At 37.7% G+C, this 25947-nt stretch overlaps 1 protein-coding gene across 1 annotated transcript; it reads left to right on the forward strand.

Moving 5' to 3' along the window:
- The first annotated feature begins 155 nt into the window (after positions 1-155).
- Positions 156-25389, forward strand: secisbp2l (SECIS binding protein 2-like). The gene is made up of 18 exons (XM_028434448.1): positions 156-434; positions 8121-8323; positions 11363-11690; positions 13252-13387; positions 14369-14592; positions 15900-15924; positions 16055-16167; positions 16460-16570; positions 16673-16792; positions 17738-17905; positions 18003-18144; positions 20353-20528; positions 20597-20729; positions 20911-21073; positions 21532-21752; positions 22003-22157; positions 22321-22510; positions 23542-25389. Exons 1-18 carry the CDS (start codon positions 414-416, stop codon positions 24147-24149), a joined length of 3237 nt encoding a protein of 1078 aa, XP_028290249.1. The 5' UTR covers positions 156-413; the 3' UTR covers positions 24150-25389.
- The last annotated feature ends 558 nt before the right edge of the window (positions 25390-25947 follow it).

The raw sequence follows: 25947 nt of genomic DNA on the forward strand, positions 1-25947 counted from the left end.
GGGATTTTTTTTAATTATTATTATTGAAAAGTGTTTTTTTAGTTAGTATACATTTTTCCTGTTTTTAAATTGAAATGTTTTCCTTGCGACGTGCTGTGAATGTTTACAGTACTGTGTGACTGATATCAGATCAGCTCATGTGTTCAATGGTTGGCAGCAGACGATCTCTGGAGTTTCCAGTGGGCTGACCCTTTTTGTCCCTCGCTGCCTGCTGTTCCAGGTGACACCCTCGGGTGACAGCGGCTGTTGATGGGCACAGCAGCATCGAGCTGACGCAGCAGCAGTAGTACAAGTACTTGTTAACGGAGGACTGGGCTACAACTGACTAATGTTTACAATGAGGAAGCTAAAGAGGCCTCCATCCTGACGTCCACACCGCGGTGTGACGGTGTGTCGCGGCGTTGTGGACTGACATGGACGCTGGTGTCAACAAGGTAGTCGCGCATTATGTGGATGTGTTTGCTGCTGCTAACCTTTAGCTCTCACTCGGCTTAACGTTAGTTTACAGCAGCGAGGCCTAATCGATGCTGTTTTTGACGCACATTTACACAACAGTGGCCAACGCCAATTAATTGGATGAAATATGTGTGTTACGACTGATTATTAACCCTATTTGTCGTTTATTTTTAACGAAAAACAAGCGTAAAACCCCCGGTTTCTTCCTCTGGCTAGTGGGCTAACCCTACGGCTAACGGTACGAGGCTTTACTATTGACAGCAGCGCTTACTCGAAAGCTTTTTAATGTATTTGTAAATGTATTTTTATGGCTTTGACAACAGCCTTCTACATCATAGTAAACAATACATTCACTTGTAGCGAGCTAAAGCTTATTAAACACAATAGCTGTCATTCTCTGATAACACCTCAGTAAAGGCATTTTCTAGGCTAATTTTGGATTGAAGCCAATCTAGAATCTGCTTAGCCATTAAATTATGACCACTTCATTCTATGTATGCTTCTAAAACTGACCTGAGCGGTCAATTATGGCCAGTTCAAGTCCCTTAAAGATGTGCTGTCGTATCTGGCAACAAAAAAAATAAAATAAACAGCAGCTTATATTAACCCTGTTTGCAAGGTGGACAAGAAAGGATTTGGATTTTTAAGACGTCAACATCTCATCAAGAATTCCCTGCTTTTAGGGAATCATTTTTACGGTAATCCATTATTGCTGTGCTTTGCCCAATTCCTCACACTGGTTTATGCACTTTCTAGGTAAAAGTGCATACATTTTCAGCCTCATACACCACAAACTTTCTATGGTAATGATCAAATATGTGTCCTTTTATATTTCTGTGGGAATCAGCAATAATTCAAGCTAAAAATAAAAAAAAGTGTGGATGTTGCATCACACTTGGCACACTATCCATTCTCATTTTAGTTGGATCCTTGGCATTTACTAATGTTGTCATAAAGTCACCTGTTGAACACTTTAAATGTACTTTTTATGAATTGAAATTAATGATTTGAAAGCGTCACCAGCAAAGAAGTATTCAGTATATACGAATATATATACTTTTTAGGCTAAAGCTGAAATCAATGATAGGTTGCATAAACATCATTAGGTTTCAGTCTGATAAATGTAGTTTAAGAATGTAATTAGACTTTTATTGAGTGTGCAGCAAAGATATTTCTGCAGTTTCTGGTTTATTTGAAGCTTTAGCAGATGCTGTTGTTTTTGTACTTGTCATTAATCAGAGCGTTAACTGTGATCTTGTTGATGTAGTTTATCTTGGTGTTCAAATCACATGGCGATGAGGTGAGGGAATGTGTGCATGAGTGTTATTCTCGTCAGAAAAGGTGGAGAAGCTGCGTCTGATTGTCAGGAGAGGATCGTCCGGTTCTGCTGCATGTCTGTCATTCCTCTCAGGTTGTTTCACTGGGGTTCGTGTTTTGACTTAATCCATGGGACTTTTATAAGCTTTTTGTGGAAATGCATTACTTTCTTGATTACTTAATCCTAAAAGAAGCTAATTATCTATTAATTAATATATATGTATATATCTCTTCGTAGTGCGTCCTAGCCCAGACCTTCCCCTGAACAAACCACATGACAGAACTCAATTAAAATGATCAAGTTTGATATTGTATATTGCCATTTTGAGAAAAAGTATCGAGCTATGTGTTTTGGTTCGTATCGCCCAGCCCTAGTCATACTTTAAAAACTCTAAAGAAACCTTCAACAATTTTACATTAAAAGCTGAAACCCCTCAATATATTATTCTGCAAAAGAAAGTACTTCATGCATATAGTTTAAAGAGAAAATATTTCCATTTTTAGATTTCTCATTCCGTTGTGTTCTATTGCAACTATATACAATTAGCTGTGAAGATGTGTGTGTGTGTTTTTTTTAAATAATTGCCTTGCTAAATGGAGCCTGTGGAATTTGCAGATCATAGTCTGATCACTCTTTAGCTCTGGCCACTAATGCACATCTGGGACTCTGACCTCACTGACTTCTTCTTCACAATCGCTGCTATTATCACTCAACCTCCCACAAAATGCACTAAAACACAGAAGGGTTTGTTATTCCATACATAAATAATTAATGGCTTAATCATATATATTCCAGTAAGTTCATTTTGTCTTCTCATTTGAAATATATGTTAAGGTTTTGTTTGTTCAGACAACTTTTTGTTCATGAAAGTCCACACATGACAGCCATCAGAAGATGCTTTGATGTTTTCCTTATGAAAGAACTCGTAGAGATACATCAAAGCAATCACCTATGAGGAAGGCTGGCAGTTAACAGTCGAAACATGTATGAATAAAACCAATAAACGAAACCTTAAAATAGATTAATCATATATCAATAATTAAGGATTATTGAGGCTAGGGATGTCCCGATATAATTTTTTTCACTTTCGATGCGATGCTGATATTGCAGCCTTGCGTATTGACCGATACCGATATCGGTCCAATACAAATCATGCATACTTTTATTCCTTATTTTGTAGTGTGGAAAGTTAGAAAAGGCTTGATCAAGTGATGTTGCTCAAGCAGAGAACAATAGTCAACTATTCAAGTTTGCTTCAGTTATTTTTTACTGTCAGTACATGGTGAGAACAACTAAGGGCGGGAACAAAAACAACAAAAATTTATCGGAGAGCTTATATCTGAGATTTTAGATGCAGTACGATAAAATTCGATTTGTTTTCTGGCTGATATCGGATCGATATCAATATCGGATCGGGATACCCCTAATTGAGGCTATATCAAGTGGGGAAGTGTTTTAAAAAAAAAAATGTTTTTCTATCATTGCTATATGGACATCACATGTTACTAAATGTTTAGGACAAGAACAAAATTTGACTTTTTGGCTGATTTTCTAACTCTCTGTGTAGAAGTTAAGATACACCTGAGGTGAACAGGAGGCATTTGTGCTTTGGCTTGTGGATAATTAGCTTACCCTGTCTCTGCTTTATCCTCTCAAATCTAATCCTGTAACAACTGTCAGCTATACCGTTACTGTCACCTTGTGCTGTCGGGCCACCGATGGTTTTCATCAACAGCCTTTAGCGTAATGATGGATGCGCATTTTCACTTTTTATAGCTAGTTTTTCAAGAACAAACTGGCCAAGTGGGCGTAATGTCTCATGTGTAGATGGTTCTATGAAGGAAAAAGTAAGAGATTCACCCGGGAAGCAGTGCAGTGGGAGACAATAGCTGTCTGTGTAACATCCACATGGTCGCTCTGATGATCTATTCATACGTCCCACAGTTTGAGAGAAGTGTGGCGTGGCGTCGCCTTTGTGCACTGAACCCTGTCACCTCTTCTCATCCTTTGCAAACAGAGCAAATTAAAGTGAAAGCAGTGTCACTGTGAACCCAAATGAGGATCATTACCATATGAAACAAAAACCCACAGGTAATTTGTAGCCAAATGTAGCAACGTTGCCTCTTTCACACGTTGGTTTAATCCTTTACATTAAAGACCGATTTGTCCTTAATTCCAATTCAGTTTAATCTTGTTTTTTGCAAATGTGTGAGAGGTTTGTATTAGCGATGTCCCAATACAACTTTTTAACTTCCGATATGGTACCGATATTGCAGCCTTGCTTATCAGCCGATATCAACATTGATACGATACAATATCAGCACGAATCCTACGTATTTTTGTTATTTATTTTGTAGTGTGGAATGTTAGAAAAGGCTTGATCAATGTCACTCAAACAGAGAACAATAGTCAACAGCAGTAGGTTACTTTGTTGGAGTGTGAACCACAGTCACCTATGGATAGAAGTGCTGGAGCGGGAAATTTTATCGGCGAGCTTATATCGGTGATTTTAGATGCAGTCCGATAAAATTCGATATTCGTTTTCTGGCTGATATTGGACCGATATCAATATCGGATCGGGACACCTCTAATTTGTATTTCATTTATTGGATGCATGTATTGTGGTACATTTTGGTCTTTAGGCTTGAGTGATTGTAGAGTTCATTTTTGTGTTTTTACATGTTTACGTTTTGTAAATTTTTTTTTTTGTGCATATTTTTTAAATTAATATTTCTGTTTGCAGTATTAAAGGCCTTTTTACATGAAATTGTATTGGTTATAATTCCAGCAAGTTCATTTTGTCGTCTTTTTTTTTTTTTTTTTAATAATATGTTAAAGTTTCATGCAGGGTTGGGGTAAATTATAATTGCAATCTCACAATTGATATTATTTACAATTATGGCGTAATTATAATTGAAATTGTACTTGAAAAATGTGTTGCTGTTGTAATTGTTTTTGAGTTTGTAATTGTAATTGGTGTGAAAATTCAATAAAAACTTTATGGCTTACACATATCAGATAGCACTCACTGCCTTGTCCCTGCTTACAAAATACATGTGACCAACAAGGTCTCCTTAACAAGGAATTTAAAATTTACTCCAGCCTCATTATGGGTCCCCTCTGGGCCCCCATGGCCCCCCAATGGTTTCACACATGGACAACCTGGCCTGGCCTGGGCTGCAATTGTTCAACTGGCATCAATTTGTCTGCTCTACCTCCTAAAGGGTTTATCCCAACATGTTAATCATGGTTGTTGGATTCTCTAGGTGTGCATTCCTCGGATGCTCTGGTAAATAATACCTTGTGAATCTTCACACCCATACAGGTTGTATAGTACAGTACAGTTTTTCAGCATGAATCATGCTCTTCTGTACCTTTTCTTTTTAAAATTTTATCATGGATTGGCTGTTAAGAGCTATGTTTATTTTTGAAAAAAATAATAATAAAGAAATCAAGGGGTATACCCTTGATTTCAGCCTAACAAGATGAGAAACTAATTAGATGACGGATGATTGTTACAGTGTATTTTACATCTGGTTTAATACATGGTTAAGACATTTAATAATTGAGAGTGTAATTGACTTTCAGAGGGAGGAAATAATCGCAATTTAATTTAATTGTAATTGAACATGGATAATTGAAGACGTAATTGTAACTGAAAAATGTAATTGACCTCAACCCTGGTTTCATGTTTTCAGACAACTTTTTTTCTGGAAATTTGATATCCTGACATGTTTCGACTGCCAAAGCAATCACTAGATGCCTCTCAGGAAGACTGACAGTTGGCAGTTGAAACGTGTAAGAATATCAAATTTCTCATATGTTGTTGTACTTGTGCTGAAGCAGTAAATCCCATTTTGTTCTGCAGTGTTTAAACAATGCCGTTATTAAAAAATCAGTACAATCATTTAAATAAAATAAAATAAATCATTCTTTTCTTAAGCAAATATTTATACAATACCTCTCAATCTTTGTCTAAAGTAAAAATATTTCTAGCTGTATGCATAAGACTGTAGTTTTTAAAGACGTTTAGAAGCACAGTTAAACAGATTTAGGAAACTAATGAAATACAGGAAATGGTAGTTTATGGAAAAAAATGTACCAAGTGGAATGGTCTTTATATGAGTTTATTAAGGAAATAAATATTTAATTATCAACGTTTTACGTCTAGCTTAGATTAGTTTTAAAGAATAGATTCCATTTATATGTAAGTCAATTAAAATTGACCTGTGAATATTGCTGCTTTGGATTTAAACCAACTATATCCTTAATTCTATTCTATACATGTCTACTAGGGGTGTGCATTGTCATGAATCTGACGATACGATACAATTCACGATTTGCATGTCACGATACGATATTACCTGATACTAATTGCTATATTTTGTGATATCAATAATTACAGATTTTACCTCTCCAAATACAAAATGGTATGAAATACTATATACCGTATTTTTCGGACTATAAGGCGCACCGGATTATAAGGCGCACCAGTTTGTTATTATTATTATTATTATTATTAAGGCTCATTAAGCAAAACAAAATAGTCAGATAAGTCAAACTTTATTCAACTCATTAACAATAACTCTCAACATTGTTCAGGTTTAACACAAAACATTACACCCACTTTTTCAGTTCAGTATGTTGAAGCACAGTACTGGTACATATCACTCTACGGGGCGCCGGACTACAGTAGCCCTGAAGCGCCAAAAATCCATGAAGCGGTGCAGCTTCATAGTTTACCAAAGTTGTACTAAAACATTTTGACATTTTAATTTCATACATAAGGCGCACCTGATTATAAAGCGCACTGTTGATTTTTGAGAAAATGAAAGGATTTTAAGTGCGCCTTATAGTCCAAAAAATACGGTATATACATATATATGTTTTATTTTTATTTTTGTTTAAACTTGTGAGAACAAGTAAACAGTAGTCAATATACAAAACAAGTGGTATGTTTATCAAACTGTGAAATTACATTTTAAAAAAAGTTAAACTTTTGCTTCTATAACAGATTCTGATTTTAATTTTTTTTCTTTTTTTTTTTAAAGTAGCCACATACATCTATAAAAGTGCCCAGTATGTTTTATGAGAATAAAGTGCAATTAACTTCCAAGCTAAAATGCATTGAGGAGTTTAACAACGTCTGATGTGGTTCACTGACACCTAGTGATTGGGCATATGTTGGCACAATTAAATCTTTTTTGTTTTTTTCGTTAAAAATCTGATTAAAAAAAATTGATTTGGACATTTTTTGGATCTATGCAATAATTACGTGGTGAAATATCGTATCCCCAAATCTTTTTTTCTTACACTCTTAATGTCTGTGTCTGCAAAAAATACAGATTCTGTCTTTGATCGTTTCTTTGTGCTTTTTTTTATTTATACATATAGGAAATTAATACAAATTGTGCTGAGAGCAATCTTGATTGGCAGTGTAACGTGTTGCCCGCTAATCCTGCCTCTGTTCACAACCTCAGAGTAACAGCAGTTAGGGCTGGGCTATATATCGAGATTCAAGATATATCGAGTTTTCTATTTTGGCGATATAGAAAATTACAATATTACCTATATCGATATATATGTATTTGTATTTATAGCTTATTTTGCTTTAAGAGTCACTGCTTTCTCTACTTCTCAGAAAAGCATTAAAAGCACAGTTAGATGGTGCGTTCTAGCCCGGACCTTCCCCTACTCACTCACACGTGCTGTCTCTTAGAGGAGAAAAAAAGCCTAAAGTGGTGCATATTGTGCAGCTGTTTGTTAATAAATGCGCCAGAAATACACAAAGGGACCACCGAAATACACTAAAGTACAACAAAAATACAGAAAAAAGCAAGGAGGACACAAAAATAAACAATTCAACAATGTAAATACACAGAATGACCCCAAAATATATTGAGATTTCTATTTTGACGATATATAAAATGACAATATCACTTTTAACAATATATCTTATTTTGTATTAAAATACTTGTTTTTGGAGTCGCTGCTTTCTCTACTTCTCAGAACAGCATAACAAGCTCAGTTTGATGGATTTCTGAGTGCTTCCTAACCAGACCTTCCCCTAAACAAGCCACACTATAGAACTCACTCACACGTGCTGTCCTTTATTGGAGAAAAAGCCTAAAGTGGCACATTTTGTGTAACTGTTTGTTAATAAATGTGCCTGTGTGACATTTTGCATCAGCAAATTTAACACTGGATTGTCTTTCTGATGAGACTTTATTTGAATTAAAATGATCAAGATTTATGTTGTATTTCTCCATTTTGAGAAAGAATGTTGAGCTATGAGTTTTGGTTCATATCGCCCAGCCCGAACAGCACTTTGTGTTCTTCTGCACAGGATGTGAAGCTTTCTCCTGAAGTTGAACCGTTCGTCCCACAGAAAGGAGGCCCTGAAGGAACCTTTGTCAATATGAGTCTTTCTAGTGAAGCAGGTGGAGGTGGTGGGAGCTTAGGAGGAAGCAGTACTGGGGTGGAAACCGCCCCCATCCCCAGCTACCTCATCACCTGCTACCCTTTCGTTCAAGAGAACCAGCCCAACAGGTACTGCCCTGACCGTTTGGACATGGAAAAACACTTGGAAGTCAATTAGTGCAAATTTGTTTATTGGTTATCATTTCTAAATATCACCAGTAGGTTTTTGAATTATAAATATGTGCTGTAAGTAGGGCTGCACAATTAATCAAATTTGAATCGTGATCACAATTGTGGTTGCCATGATTAAATAAACCTGATCGTCGGCAATTTTTACATTTATAATATGGGCTCTGCACTCTGTAATATTGTATTCATCCAGTTAGCCTTTGGTACATTTTTAATTCTTGGGTTAATTTTTTTAAATTATTATTTTTTTTATAATTCTTATTTAAAGCTTCATTTTAAACTTCATACTGTACACGTAATGTTTGTTTAAAAGAAGTGTAATAAAAACAGTTTTTTAAACTTTGTTTTTATTTGCAATTTATAACGTATAAAGTGTAATAAATAAAAAACAAAAATAAACAATAACAATAATTTAACAAAGGGTAAACACAAAAACAGGTTTTTTTTTTTTTAACCAAATATGATAAATGATTGTGATTATAATATTGATCAAAGTAATCGTGATCATCATTTTGGCCATAATCGTGCAGCCCTAGTTGTAAGTTAATAACAAACTTGTTTCCCTGCCTTTTTGCCATTGTGGGAAATCTGGGAAACTTTGAACTAACGAACAATTCTTTCATCTGTGTTTTTTTTTTTCCCCTTTATCATTTTTAGACTGTAATGCAATAATGGCAAAAAGATTAAACACGGTTCCTGTTTTTTTCTTTTTCTTAAAAAAACCACTGGCTGTCTGATCCTATATTTTGAAAGTCAGACTATGGTTCCATGTTAGCTCTCCAACAATGAGGAAGGAGCTTTCCATTCAGAATCAGGCTGTTTCCAGTGACTCATTCTTTGTCCTGATTGATCTGCTGTATCCTGCACATATCCGCTTCTTCGTTTCCTTCCCCGCTGTTTGAAAGCAAGGAAATTCCCGCTATAGGAGACAGAGTTAAAATGTCATCTGGACCCTTATCAGCCTCTGAACATACATGCAGCATCAGAGACGTCACCCTTTTTTGTTTGATTGTCTCTCTTGCTATGGAAATCAAATTACTATTTTGACAAATTAACATTAACTGTGTGATAAACTGATGTAAAATAACACAAACATGGATTATTTTTATTGATTAACTTATTTAGGCCAATGCACATTGATCAGCATTTCAGCATCATAGTAAATATGCCAGAGTTAGCACAGTTAGCTAAATTTCATTTCTAGTCCTAAGGCAAGTAAAAACAAATGACAATTGAAAAAAAAGTGGAGAAAAATATTAAAGGTTCCATTCACAAAACAGAAAAAACAGAGGTTACCATGAGAGCAGGTCTAGCTTGTTTTCATCCACTGTTTAAGAGTCTTTTTTAAAGTTACTGCACTGACCAGCATTTTTTCCAATTACAATTAAAATTACAATTATTTTTTTCCCCCTGAAAATCAATGCCTATAACGGCTTTAATAAGCCTTAACTAATTATACTTGCTACAAAAATAAAGTTGACATTGATAATTACAGTTACATTCTTTAATTACTAAAGTTCAATTACAATTAATCACAATTACTGAGCCTTTAATAAATAAATCCATAAAACTTACCTATCCTCTTGTGTTAGCCTTCTGTTAGCATTCTTTAAGATAATGGGTTGGTTATGACCCACGTCTTAAAATCAGCTGTAAAATACACTAAAAAATATTATTTATCATCTGATTTGTTTCTCATCTCTTGGTTACCTTGTTACGCTTCCTCATCAATGACAATATTGGTGTTATTATTTTTGGTTTGGCCACCTGAGCCTTTTTTCTATTAGTATACCCCTGCATTAATCAATTTTTTAAATGGTAATATGATCCTCAAGAGAAATGACAGGTAGTGAGAAAACTTGATATGAAACATGTATTAAAAATTGTTAACTACGTATGTGTGAGCTATAAAACTATAGCATGATTCCACAGGTTCGCACTTATCAAATTGTAAATGACAGTTTTTATTGCATTTTAATGCCGATTATAAATTGAAATATCTGAACTCAATTACAATTCAATTATAGTTACAATATCAACAGATTTCTAAATTTGTTATAAAATTGACCCCAACCCTGTTTCTAACATGAGCAGGCCGTAGGGATGTAACGATTCACTCAACTCCCGATACGATTCGATTCACGATACTGGGTTCACGATACAATTCTCTCATGATTTATTTTACAAAATGGGACTGTAGAAAAATGACTGAAAAATATTCCTTTATTTTTTGGGGGGAAAATACTGTCCTGTTTTCCTTTTATTTTTCATTGTCAAAAGAATCCCGTGATAAACTATTCAAAACAATGCAATTTAACTAAAAATAAATGTTGAATGAAATAAATAAAGGAATAATACAAATGAAAAAGAAGCCTATTAATTTAAATTCTGGTTCTATAGTAAACAATACAAAACTGCATAATAGTTCTTTTTCTTTTTAAAAGTACAACTGAAAATGTATTTTGTGCCTTAACAATTGGACTTAAAAAAAAATAAATTCATTTCACTGTATTTAGGTCAGATATTTGTTTGCCCCAGCAGAGGGCGCTGGTAACCCAGTGGTCGGTTGGCATGCAGATAGATATCTTGCAGTGAAGAAGAGATGCTATGCTAGTAGACAAAGCTAAAAGAAAAATGTGACTTTTACAGATATTCACGTAATATTACAGATATTCTTTCGGTGCTAAAGGGGCAAGGAATCATTTATGAACATGTTTAAGAGTAAAAGGCGGCCAGAAAAAAAGTATTAGCAGATTCCGCCCGCCGGCAACACTTCTGGATAAAAAAAGAGTACTGCGATTCAATTTTCACACTATCGATGTGAATCGTGATACCTATAAATCGATTTTTAACTGCCTTACGATTAATCGTTACATCCCTAGCAGGCAGTGTGATTTGTTGAAACACTTGCGACACTTCTTAGATCAAACAACATGACGACTTCTGAAACAAACTAACTTCACCTTTTGCTCGTTACAGGCACAATCCTATGTATAATGGTGGAGAGCTGCGCTGGCCGCAGAACAATCCCTCCTCTGGAGGTCCATACCTGGCCTATCCCATCTTACCTTCCCCACAACCTGCCGTTTCCAATGACTACGCCTATTACCAGATCATGCCGGCACCATGCCCGCCTATGATGGGCTTCTACCCGACGTTTCCTGGCCCCTATGCAGGTCCAGTGCAAGCCGGTATGGTCAATCCTGTTTCTGCAGATGTTGGGGAGCGAGCCCTGCCTCTGGGGACACCGTATGGAATGGGCAGTCAAAGGGGAAGAGGCATGATCCGTTCTAATGTTCTCCCAAAGGTACGCACAATAATTCGACATACTGGCCACGGACACGTGATGTTTTTTAAATTTGGAATGAAATTTTCTGCTTCTTGTTTTACATGGAAATAGTAATCCCGAATTGAGGTTTACATAGAAAACAGGTTTATTTGGCTTTATTCAATTCCACTTTAGATCTGGGGGTTGGGAAGGGTTCTGATTGGATAGGGGGTGAACGTGAAGTATTCACGTCTAGTGGAAAAAACACACAACAAACCTTTTCTTTTCAGCTACAACTTAAAAGACCACATAAGAAACTATTTTCACTTTTATTATTATTATAGTTTTCACTTTCGTCAGCTGAGCAGGAGCAGGGAGATGGAGTAGCGGAGAAGGAAGGCAGATGACCGTACTTTGGCCAATCAAAGCCAGCAGTTAATGCAATGGCTGCTCTACCTTCACCCTACAAAATTTTGAGTGGAAGGAGAACTTTATGATGACCTGTACGTTATTAGTGAAGCTCTGTGATCTGGAACAAGGCTTTATGTTGCCCAATGAAGCCTGTTTTGTTTGCCGATGTCCGTGTGTGTATAGTAAGTCCAGGTGAATGTCCGCATATTTATGCTTTTGTCCATTCACTCTTTTTATTATATCCATATCTTCTAAGGCTCTTGTTAAATAAGTAGTCTTGGCCTGAGTCCCGCTTGCTTTGGGCGGCCATCTTGGATTATGTTGTCACTAGTGCGTTATCGTGAAAAAACGACCAGATTTAAAGGTAGGGTAGGCAATTTTCAAAAGCTAGCATGAATTTGAATGTAGCCTCCCTGACGGCTCTGCCTTTACCCCCCTCGCCCCTCCCCTCTGTGCTTCGTCTCACTCACATGCATGTGCACAGCTGCTGCAGAAGAGGAGCTCAGCTCATCGCTTGTATTGTGTAGAAACTTTGTTGTCTCATTCAGCAGTAAGTGAACAATAAACTTTACCATTATATATGGTAAAAAATGTGACCAAAAACTCTGTTTTAACTCTGTCAGTGGTGACGCGCTTTCAGTGTGAGCTTGTGCATGCAAGGGATCGAGAGCGAGCAGGGGGACAGGGAGACATGATTGGTTAAAAAGAATGGTTCTTTCTTTTCCATTGGTTGAAGTTATTACAAGTTTACAGCTGCTACAGGTGACATATTTTTTTTCAGAGTACATAAGATCTTAATTTTTGTCAGGAGATAAAGACAATTTCAACCAAAAACTTAAAAAGTGTATCTGGAGAAAATTGCCTACCCTTGCTTTAATTTAAAGTGGTATTAAATGTTTACAAAATCGAGAAATTTATCAATTCGGAATTAAAATCAGAACAAACTAGCCACTTATCTTGAATTCAGGTTGAATTCTGACAGGCCATTTTCATTCGGAATTAGGTGTTCACAAGGTCAGTTTAAAGACGATTGAACTTTTATTCTGATTTAAAGCTCTCATGTAAATGTAGCCACTGTGTTTCTGATGCATGCCAAAAACTTCCCAATAATATGACGTCAGTACACATCCTACTGTATCTGTTTATCGAGCACACGCTGTTTTTTTTTTTTTTTTTAACTCTCCTACAGCCCCATTTGAACGGATGTCAACCTCAGCGCTGTCGCCGCCCTCCGACCAGAAATGTGGCTGTGCAGAAGGAGGTGTGCACCTTACCAGACGGTCGCACCAAGACCGTCATGTTGGTGGATGCTGCACAGCAGACTGGTAAGAGTACAACAGCAAATGGATCAAGACCATTTGAAGTAAATCTTGCACCTTTACAAATATTACACACACACACACACACACACACACACACACACACACACACACACACACACTATTTGGAGAAACAGTGAGTTTGAAAAAGGTCAAGTTTTGAGAGAATCACACTACACAGTTCTGACTCTAAAAAAAAGTGTTGCATTTTCCCTGGGAACAAGGCTCTGTAATCTATGCAAAGCAGGACTTTGTGCTGGTAAAAGCAGCACCTGGTTTTACAGGTTGATTTTGATGATGATACTCAGTTAGCTCATGAAAGAACTGGAATGCTGTGTTTCCAGTCAGCAAAGCAAATGTGTGACACTCATGATGTCATTGGGGAAGTTTTTTGTGTTGATGTGGGTGTATTGATAGCCTCAGTGTTTACACACAGTTTGTTTTTATTAGGAGTGTCCCAATCCGATATCGGATATTGATCCGATATCAGCCCGAAGACGAATATCGGATTTAAATTTCCGATTTTTTTTTTTTTTTTGCCCCAATTCATTTTTAATTTATTTATTCAGTTGTAGAATGCAGTACATATTATGTTGAAGGACCAATTGGTGATTAATAAATGGGTCAGTTTTTCTCATACCTACTATTGTTCTCTGTTTGAGTAACATCACTTGATCAAACCTTTTCTAATATTCCACTCTACAAAATAAGTATTTCTTTTTTTTATTAAAGGGGAAAAAAAGTAATAAAAGTATGTATGATTCATGCCGATATCAGATCAATAGCGGTATCGGCCGATACGCAAGGCTGCAATATCGGTATCATATCGGAAATGAAAAAGTTATATTGGGACATTTCTAATTTTTATAGGAACGGTAAAGATTTAAAATCAGAATACAACTGGGTTAAGTCTGTGTTCTAGACAGTCACTGTGTCATGTCTCACATATACAGTTCCAGCTTTCTCTGACTCCTTCATCCTCCTCAGATTTCCCATGTGAGGCGGCGGGGCGCTGTGCTGCTGAGCAGGTGAGCCCCCTGCTGTGGAACAACCAAACAAAGAGGAGACAGGCCTCCCAGTCAGCTGAAAACTACAACGAGCAAGGCACCAGCGAAGCCGACATAGACAGTGACAGCGGCTACTGTAGTCCCAAACACAACCAGGCAGTGGGTGGGACGCAAAGAACAGCTGAGACCACAGCAGCTTCCACGGTATTGTTTCTACCGATGATGCCTTACAAACACTTAAAAACAGAATGAGCTCAGTGTCTCAGAACAATTTAGGAGGACGCTGGAGCTTCATACATCAGGCTGTCAAAGCATGTTTAACTGAGGTGGAGGGAGATCAGGGTTGGGGTCAATTACATTTTTAAATTAAAATTACATCTTCAATTATCCATGTTAAATTACAACTCAATTATGATTACTGACCTGCACTTTCTCCCAATTACAATTAAAATGACAGTTATTGTTTCCCCCCTGAATGCCAATTACAATAATGTTCTCAATTACTAAAGATCAATCACAATAATCACATTTACTGATCTTTTAATAAATAAGCCCATAATAAAGCAAAACCTTCCACTTGTGTTAGCTTTCTGTTAGCATTCCATATGATAATGGGTTGGTTTTGACCCAAGTCTTAAAATCAGCTGTAAAATACACTAAAAAATATTATTTATCATCTAATTTTTTTCTTGTCTCTTGGTTACCTTGTTACTCTTCCTCATCAATGAAAATATTGATGTTAATATTAATTTTTAATATATTTTTTAAATGGTAAAATGATCCTGAAGAGAACTGACAGGTAGTCGGAAAACTTGATGTGAAGCATACAGTACTTTAATAATCGTTAATTACCGGTATGTATTTGTAAGACTGTAATTGTTATGGAAATTCCATAAAAACTAAGTCAATTATCTGAACTCAATTACAATTAAATTGTGATTACAACTGCAACAGATTTTTCAAATACAATTCTAATTACATCACAATTGTAATTAATTGTCAATTACGAAATTACAATTATAATTGACCCCAACCCCCTGGGAGATTATGGAGAAGATAAACACCAAAACTCAGTTTAGAAATAAAGATACTTCAGTCAATAATTTACATAAGAATCAGAATTAATCTACTGCTGGGTTTTTTTTTAAAAAGTTAAAGTAAAACATGTTTTGAATTACACCTCCAGGGTTTGTTTGTTACAGTCTGCTGTTTATGTTTTTTTAAACAGTCATAAAGCAGAAAGAATAACGAATGCCAACATTTTTAGCTTTTTGCTGTATTTATACCTCTACTACTTCTTTACCATCTCCTTGGAACATGTTGGGGTGTCTTGGAAATTACAAAAGCTTATTTGGATTATGTCATGGCTAGGAAATTTTGTGTTGTGTTTTTAGACCACAAAAGCATAAATTTATATAAAAATAAACTGTATAAACATAAGGGGTGTTCATGTTCTATTTCATTATAATGTTGTGCTAATATATCACATATTTTAACTTTGTCTCTTTTAGAGAGTGGAAGCTGGTGTCATGACAGGTACGTCAGATGCAGCTTGTTTTTGCTTACCCTCACAGTTGTATTTATTTTGTACTTTATTTCATAATCTAGATACAGAAAGTATTTTTTCCCTTGTCATATAAATGTGATGTTATTCATGCTACTGCAGGCTCCTGGGTAAATGTTGGGTCTCAAGCTGCTTTGAAGCCCTGGGGGGACAGAAATGGCCAATATCACAGAGGAGAACAGAGGAGGAATCCCGTACAGAGAAACTTCTCACAGGTAAATGTTTAACAGTGAATGCATCGTTTCAGTCTGTCGAATCTACACTTAAATGAGTGTAATTATTGACAAAAAAAACAAATCAGTAGAGAAAGAAAATGTATCATCTCTTTGTTGATAAAACATTCAGGCTTATATCTAATTACTTTGAGAAGTGAATCACTTCAGTACATAAAGCATGTTTTGATAACACCAGCCTTTGCCCCTCTGTTTAATTGATGCACAATAGATTTTGTTCATTAACCGCAGCACTCTGACTTTTATAACTTTACTTTCCATTATTATTCTTCAGGAATTCCACAGTGGGTATTCAGGTCGGGTGTTGGCCAACCAGCCAGAGCAACGACTGCAGCCAGCATCCGCCTCTGTCACCAATCTCACTCCAGACCCTCTTTACTTTGAGGTGAGAAGTTTAGTCATAGTATTGAATATAATTACTGTGATGCCGCTGTTTTGTCAATAATTACAGCGAGCTCAAAGTTTGTTTTTGTGTTTTTGTTGCTAGGATGAAGAGGATTCTCCAGAGCTCTCTGCTGGAGGAGCTCCTCAGCGCAACAGCAACAATAACAGACTAGACTCGGCTTCAGCCCAGACTCACACACAACCCATATTGACTAAAAACCTGGTAAAAGACATGATCCACCATAGCTAAATGCGGTCTATGGCTTGAATGAATATGCAGTGGTTAGCAGCAGAAGGATGTGTGTTCAAATTTGGATAGAATTATACCAGATTGAGGCAAGATTAGATTAGATTTCCTTTATTTTACCCCACAGTGGGGAAATTCTCATGTTACAGCAGCCAAGAAGCAAAGAGGAAGCAAAACAGAAAGCCAAGTACAAATACAGAAAGAAAAAATTAAGGCAAACTTAAAATGAACATTAATAAGAAAAAGTAAAAAAAGATAGTAGATATTGAGATTAGCCTTTAATTATTAAAGGTTAAAGTTGCTGGAGAGGATTTTTTAAATCAGATATACATAGTGTAGTCCTCAGAGATCAATAAACCAAAGAACATTTGCTCGAAAAAAAAAACACTTGTAAAAAGATGAATTTGCTGCTCGAAATGAGTTTTGATCTCCATTGTAAACGTTTTCGTGACATTGTTGATAAAGTTCCGCACATTGCATTGTGGGATGTGGAGTCCTGTAGATGGGTGCATAGAAGTGTTGCAGTTGCAGTGTTGTACTCAATAACTTTGCCAAAGTGACTGCAAAACAATTGCAAATATTTATTTTGGAGTTGCCATGGTAATCTGACCGAAACTGTATGTTCTGCGGCGTGAGGTGACATCATGTGGTATACCAGGAACAAACTAGAACAAATTGGTGTCAAGTGAATCAGGCATCCTTGTCTGGAGAAGAAATGCAATAAATTACAGTAAAAAAACTCTATGCATCCGTCTACGGGACTCTACGCCCCACAATACACAATTTAAAAGTAAAAAGCTGACAGGAAGAAGAACAGACAGAAAACCAGTGACAAAAATGCATAGAAATAACTTGTCACATTGATTATTGGATGTATGAGCTTCTCCACTGTGAGCTAACTTTTGTCCATATGCACTGCAGCTGGATAACCTACCTGAAGACTCCCCGATCAGCATAATACAGACTCCTATCCCGATTACCACCTCTGTTCCCAAAAGGGCTAAGAGTCAGAGGAAAAAAGCTCTGGCTGCAGCTTTGGCCACCACACAGGAGTACTCAGAAATCAGCATGGAGCAAAAGAAACTACAGGTTTGACACCAACCTCCTGGGACTCCCAGTTTACTCCTCCACATGTATTTAATTGGTTTACAGTTGTGACCTTTTCTTGCCTTTCGTTACCTGATAGGAAGCGTTCACCAAAGCAGCAGGAAAGAGGAGTAAAAACCCAGTAGAGCTGGACCTTGGTGACATGCTGGCAGCTTTGGAGAAGCAGCAGCATGCTTTGAAAGCCAGGCAACTCACTAATACCAAACCCCTGTCATTCACAGGTTAGCAGACACACTTCCTTTTACTTTAACCTTTGTCCTTTCTGCCATGAGCAGCAAAACAGCAGACAATAGTGTCGTTTTTAGATTTTTCATTTGCTTGTTTTTAATTCCAATTATATACCAAAAAAATGATATACTGTATCCAGAGATGGTAAGTAATGGAGTACAATTATTTTGTTACTTACTTAAGTAGATTTTTCTGGTAGATTTTTCAGGTACATTGTCTACTTTTCACTTTTACTCCGTTACATTTTCAACATAAATATCGGTGCTTTCTACTCCTTACATTTCCCAAAAAGGCTTGTTACTTTAAATATATATATAGCCAAAAAAGCCAATATTTTTTATTTTTCGGCGCCACGACACCAATGCGCATCAACTGTTTTGACCCAGCGGCTCACTCAGCCAGGATCAGACAGAAGCTGAAAGTAAGGGGAGGGGGAGGGCTTACACGGACATACAAGTAATGATGATTGGCTAAAGGTAGAGTGAAATTCCATGGTAAGCCAATCAGTGACAGAGTTTAGGTTAAGTGGGCGTTGCTACCAAGCTTGTGCTGACAGTGAGAGGACGAGAAGCAACAATGTGCAGCCTGGAGCTGTCTGTTGATGTGAAACGGGTTTTTTAATCACTACTTCAACCTGCTTGCTGTAAAAAGAAAAGTGTCCTCGTCATATGTAAGTTATTCTAATCTAATGAAACATCTCTCAGCGGTGCTGAGCTAGTGGCAAAAATAATTAGTGCTATTAGAGCTGCACAGCGCTGTTAGTAGCAAGCTAGGTGACATCAGAGAAGGACATAAAGCGCTCATGAGCGCTGAACATATTAAAATGAGCACCATATCCAAGTGTGTTTGTGCTCATTTGAGTACCTAAAGTTTTACAGTTCTTAGGGAATGATTTTAGGTAGGTCCTGCCACAGTTTAAATTAATAAAAAAGGTAACCAGTACTGTTAACAGCAGTAATGTTATAGTGAAGCTTGTGGGGTTTTTTTGTCTTTTTCATTTTATGAAGTCATATGTTATCTGTAGGTTTTATTTAACTCCCAATTTTGTATTGAATCTTATTTTATCAGAAAAAATATCTGACCCATGACTCAGACATTAAAAAAAATGAGCGCCACCAAGAAACAACCTCTGGTGCTCCTTGAAAACCAGATCAAAATTGTTGTGTGCACCCGTGGTTATGACATAAGAGCCATATGTCATAACTAGGGGTGCACACAATGCTCAGAAGTGTGATGTGTTAACCTTAAGTGTACAATACAAATGCCTTAAGGACTATATAGTGAAGCACATTAGAATACTAGAAGGTAGTGTTTGTTCAAACAATAACATTGCTAAAGCAGATTTTATAAATGGTCCTGTGTTTATTAGCTTTGCAGCCTGTGAATCGTGCAACAGAAATACTTCTTAGTTTTAAAAGTACTTTTGAGTACATTTCAGAGCCTGTACGTTTTGCTTTTACTTGAGTAGATATTTTCATCAGTACTTTTTACTTTTACTCAAGTCGTGTTTTTACATAGGTATATTACTTCTACTCAAGTAAGGAATCTGGGTACTTTTGCCATCTCTGACTGTATCTAATTATTTGGGCAAGAGATTTGCAACCAAATGAGAACAATGTTTCTTTTTGCTTTTTAAACTACTAAAAGATAAAATAATTCAGTAAATTGCACATGTATATCAAAATCAATATGTTGAGTGCCTTCTTTAGTTATGGCATGCTCATGTAAGCTTTATGCTTGTAATTCATAATATCAACTCAGAAATTCTTCAGTTTATCAATAATTAGGCAAGAACATTCCAATTTTTCTAGGGTTTTAACAGAATTTTAGGCAATATTTAAAGAAAAGTGTAATCTTTTAAAACTGATATGTCAAATGTTTTATTTATAATATATAATGATTAAATCAGATGGATAGAAGAGAAAATCTGTGGTTTGGTTTGTGAAAAACCTTTTATCAGAATTTCTGTTATTGGGGGAAAAAAAAGAAGAGAAGTTTCAATGCTTTGATTTTAACTTGGTCTCATAGGAACATTTTATGAAGTTGTATTTATGGAGAAGACGTATAAGCATTTCTGACAAAATTCTGATGAAATAAATTGACTGAAAATTGAAAACAAATGTACAATGTGAGCGTTCATTTGTCAGACTCTGTACACTTATTGCTATTAAAACTTTTCCTGCATTTTCTCTCTTCTTCAGTTGGAATGACCACCTCGTTTCACAGCTCTCACTCTCCCATTATGCCATCCACATTAAAGAGACTCCATCAGACGAGCTCAGTGCCTAAGAACCCCCTGGACGCCACTGCACCTCAAAACAAGAGAGGAAAGGAGAGGGAGATTCCCAAAGTGAAAAGACCAACAGCCCTTAAGAAGGTAGTGAATTAAATATGTGAAGGATGTTATAGTATACCCTTTTTTTAATTTATGTTTTTGTTCAAAAGATCATTTTAAAAGAACGTGAAGGGAAAAAAGGAAAGCCAACTGTTGATCCAGAGGCTGCAGGTAATGAGGAGCAGGAGGACGAGTGCCTGCCTTTCACTGATGATCTTTCAGGAGAGCCCGCCTCCCAAGAAGGTGAGGAGACCCAAACATTTCACCTGTATCATTATTCCATGATAAGAATGCAGGTGCTGGCATTAGCTCAGCATTAGCACTGACCTAGCATTAGCTGAACATTAGCAATAAGGTTGAAAAAGGTTGAAATGGATGCGTCCCGCATCCTCACTAATAATGGCGTGGTGTTGCTGTGTTGCAGAAAATGGTCTGAGTGTTCCCAGCGATGCATCACTCTCCCCAGCCAGTCAGAACTCTCCATACAGCATCACCCCGATATCCCAGGGATCCCCTGCTAGCTCTGGCATCGGCAGCCCCATGGCCTCAAACGCCATTACAAAGATCCACAGCATGAGGTTCAGAGAGTGAGTGCATTTTATGATCACCCATAAAGTCATTGGAGAACAGGACCAGAGTCCAGAAATGAGTAATGTGGAAACTAATCCCCGGCTTAAAGGGATCCTCCACTGTTTTTACAAATGTGGCCTAAAACCTTTGAAATGTCCTTATTAGAAGATCTATGCCAAACATAAAGTGTTATTTTGCACCATATTTACTTTTAAAAATGGGACCGTTTGAGAGTCTGTGCGGCGCCATGTTGAAATGACGTCATTGCTGACGTAAATGCATTGTATCGATCTTTAAATCTAGAATAGTTTGAATTGATTAAAACGAGAATCGATGTTGAATCGAACCGGAATGGAATTGTGAGACACCCAAAGATTCACATCCCTAGATTCTTCACTATGAGGTCCACTTAGTGTGACAGGGGTTTAAACTGCTGCCTGTTAAACAAAAGGTCATATTCACTTTATATCTGCAGGTATTGTAACCAAGTGCTGAGCACAGAGATCGATGAGAGCGTCACTCTGCTGTTGCAAGAGTTGGTTTGCTTACAGGAGCGAGTTTACCAGAAGAATCCCACCAAAGCCAAGTCCAAGCGCCGCCTCGTTATGGGCCTTAGAGAAGTCACCAAACATTTGAAGCTAAACAGGATAAAGTGTGTCATCATCTCTCCCAACTGTGAGAAGATCCAAGCCAAAGGTAGGAACTGGAATATCTGTCACAGTATGAGTTAGTGTATCTGTACTTTTAACATGAATTAAGAGATTAAGGTTCTTCAGACATGAGCATAGACTAGCATTTGGCAAAGCCATTGTCTGTTGTTAAAAGTACAATGAAGAACCCAACGTCAGATAGAATCGTGGAAAATACTGCATTATTGTTCTATAGCTCCTTTCATTTGGAGTGTCTGTTTGGTTGATTCGTGTGTTGACCGTTTTCTCCTGTGCAGGTGGTTTGGATGAGGCTTTATATAATGTCATTGCCATGGCCAGAGAGCAGAAGATTCCCTTTGTGTTTGCACTTGGCAGAAAAGCTCTCGGACGCTGTGTCAACAAGGTGGTGGCTGTTAGCGTGGTGGGAATATTCAACTTCTCTGGGGCTGAGGTAATGCACTCGTCTCACTATGAAGCCCAGAGGCTATAAAAAAACAATGGCGAGCAGGAAAGAGTTTGTTGCACTGAAGTGACGACAAACATGATCTTTTATGCTTTGTCATTGTTTGATGAGGTTTCTAAAAAACTTGAATAATTCCTTTTGTCTCATCCAGGAACTCTTCAACCGTTTGGTGTCACTGACAGAAGAAGCCCGAAAGGCCTACAAGGACATGGTGTCGGCTCTGGAGCAGGAGCTGAAAAATGACAAGAAGGGACATACCCGTAACCTGTCTGCTGCTTCAGCCATCTCCTTCAGTTCTTATCTGTCAGAGCCCATCTCTGAGGACATTGAGAAGGAATCCGGTGAGCGCCCCCAACTTTTGTTTTTCTTTTGTAATCTGTGGTATAAAGTGTCAAAAAGATGACATTATTAGGAAAACCAGGTACCATATTTTCAGGGCCATTGTACGCAGCGCTGTATTGGCCGCATTCCAATAATTTTGCTATTTTCCAAGAAAAAGCCATGCATTCTATTGGACTCAGTCAATCAGAACGGGTTGGGAGGCGAGCTGCTGTACTCCTGTTAGGAGTATTCTGATAAATTTCAACTCCTCACTGCCCTGCGTCTGCATATCAGTCCATTTACAGCTTTTTATGGTCACTTTTTTCTGGATCCATCTGATATGACGGCAAATACGGGATTATGGATTTTTAATTTTTTTAAATGGTCAAAATATCAAATATCATGATTGCAAATATTAAAAAGACAACACTTTACTTGAAGTTTTATACATAAGACATAACGCTGTCATTATCTGTCATTAACATGAATAAGTTGTCATGAAGGCTTTCATTAGCTGTTGTTTGCTAAATCATGACACCTTTGGAGCTATGTTGGCATTTTTTGGGTTAGATCGAGGGGTTAGGGTAACAAAGCGTTAGTGTAATGAAGGGTTAAGGTCATGAACCCAACATAGTGATTTGGCAGCTTTATGCTGTTTTTTGTTTCTTTCTGTTACAAACTGGATGATTTTTACTTTATCCGGTGGGTGGGTGGGGGTGTGTGTGTGTGTGTGTGTGTGTGTGAGATACGTAAGCTTAGTATGTCAGCAATAACAAAGTGTTAGTGTAAAGAAGCGTTAGGGTAATGAACGACACTTAATGACAGCCTTTATGACACCTTATTCATGCTAAAGGCAGTTGGGATGTCATAATAATAGTATAATGTCAGCCTTTATGTATAAAACTTCAAGTAAAGTGTTAAAAAATAAAGTGTATACTGATTTCTTTTGGAACATTTCGTCTCATTCCAACAATTTATTTCAGTGTCTTTGCATCGTCACCACTTCTTGTTGCTGTTAATTGAATGCGTTTCTCTGGTTTTCCTGGAACAGAGACCAACTGGAGGAGCATGATGGAGAGCTCGGATGCCCCAGAGCTTCCGGAGATTGAGGAGACTCGCCCCACACCTCCTACAGCGGCTCAGAGAGACAGTGAGTCAGTCCCCTTGGTCACCGTCACGCCCTGCCCCACCGCTCCACCCCACAGGGGAGCTCCTCCGTCATACGGCGGCGGTGATGGTAGCGAGGTACGAGCTGATGACCGGCTGGAGCTGGCCTCTCAGCAGAGCACGGAGACCGCCTCCCTGGACGGGAGCTGCAGGGGTCCTTTGAACTCCTCCATTACCTCCACCACCTCCACCCTCGTCCCAGGAATGTTGGAGGAGGCTGAGGAAGAAGAGGAAGAGGAGGAGGAGGACTACACTCCCGAACCCATTTCCCTGGAGGTGCCCATGTCGGGCAATCGCACCGACTCCTGGGTGACGACGACCCTGGAAAACCTTCAGCTAGGAAAGAGCCAAGAGAGCACGGAGGAAGAGGAAGTGGAAGAACAAGGGCCCAGTGAGGATGAGGAAGACATTGATTCAGCCGACATCGTCGACACAAACACGGAAGACAAAGAAGAAGTGGAGGTGATGGCTAAATTCCTGTCGTCGTGGTGATTTATTTAGTCTTCGTCCCATGTTTCTGTCTCTCGTCTCTACCCTCTGACACAACAGGCTCATTCTCAGGTATCCACCCAACAAACCAACACAAACAACACGGACCATCTACAACACTTCAGACAAACTCACTGAGGCACTGACAAACTACGACCAGAGCAGCACCAACACCTCACGACCAGCAGAGGAAGAAAAACCTGTGTGACTTTAATCACTTACCCTGCCACACTTGAATTCAGTGGGACGTTTCTGCTCTTCCTCCTTCTTTGCTGAACTCCAGTCGCTCACGTTTGGGAGACGTCGATGGGAAAAGATCCAGCTTCGTTCTGACGGTTTACAGATCTGCATCGTATGTCTGCTCCATTGCATTTATTTTGCTGTGTTAATTTGTCGTTGGCTTTATTTTTGGAAATATCCCGTTAATTTGTGGCTTCTTGGAAGGGAAGAGGGACGCCTCTAATAGAAAACTCTATGGGTGATGTTTTGCTTTAATTGCAGAATATTTTTAAATGTCGGAAGATCTTTGTCTTTGTACCAAAACCACTCCCACCCATTGATTCTGCAGAGTATTTTTTAACGTATCTCATTCTGTATTCAGATGATTATGATAAGTTTAACTTCTAATAAGCAAAACAAGTCCTGGGATTATAAGCTTGTCAACGTGGCTCTACTACACCATGTAATGCTTTGTCAAATTGATCTTTGCTGCGTGCGTTTTTTTCTCTATAAATTAGTTTAAAAGGAAAAACTTGCTTCAGGTGGGATTTCTATCAAATGAGGGGCTCACAAACATCCTCAGTGGATTATTTTTAACATCGACATAGAAAACAAAAGTGGACATGTTTTTCCATCCAGAAAAACTCTTGGTGAGTCTTTTGGTAAATGATCCGTTTCTCACACAACTTAATTTAAGCGACTGCGTGCGTGTGTGTGTGTGCGTGTGTGTGTGTTTTTAAAACAATTAGCCCGAGGAGAAGCATGTGTTTACTGGTGATCTTTGTTGCTGCCTCTCAAAAAAAAAAAAGAGTTTTCATTGTTTATAATGGAAACGAGTCATTGTGATGCTCATTTAGAATTCATAAGGAGATTTTTTTAATTTCCAAACCCAGCCAGAACCACCAATCAGAGGCCAGCAGCTTCCGTCTGGCTGGGTCACCACTGTACGTCATCACTCATGCAAATACTTGTATATAAAAATGTACAAAAAAAAAAAAGAAAAGAGGAATTGATTAAGCATTGTGATAAAATAAACCTACAATCTTCCTGTTCTTAAAAGCCATTCAATGATAGATTTCACTTTAGCAATTGAAGTCCAGTTTTGTCGTCGTTACCCAATAGTGTATCCCGGTGCGGTTTTAGCTCATCAATCATCAAAAGTGATGCGGTGATTCGACACAGCCAGGAGATCACACTCGGATCTTAAATCTGACTAAGGTACACTGCTGCGTGTCGACGTATTGTCGCTATGACCTCCATAAAAGTGTTTAAAGCGTGACCCATGAGTTGTTTTTTGCACTATGTAAATACAGTACTGGTAAAGGTCTCGTAACTAATGTGAACAAAACAAAAAAAAAAGAAATGTATACAAAGAAAAAAAAAAAAGGTTAAATGAAGTACTTTTTATCAACGTGTTCCTTGTCTTTATATGAATATTTAAGAGTGTCTCTGACAGCCTGTAAATCTTTGGCGTCATTGTTACAGACTGTTTCTCATATTCCTGTTATCACTCTTAATCTCTTCAACTGATGTTTAACATTAAAATGTTGTTTCAGTAAATCTCAGGACTGATGTCTGTTCT

Source organism: Gouania willdenowi, chromosome 3 (assembly GCF_900634775.1).
Source record: "Gouania willdenowi chromosome 3, fGouWil2.1, whole genome shotgun sequence".
NCBI classification, from domain to species: Eukaryota; Metazoa; Chordata; class Actinopteri; order Blenniiformes; family Gobiesocidae; genus Gouania; species Gouania willdenowi.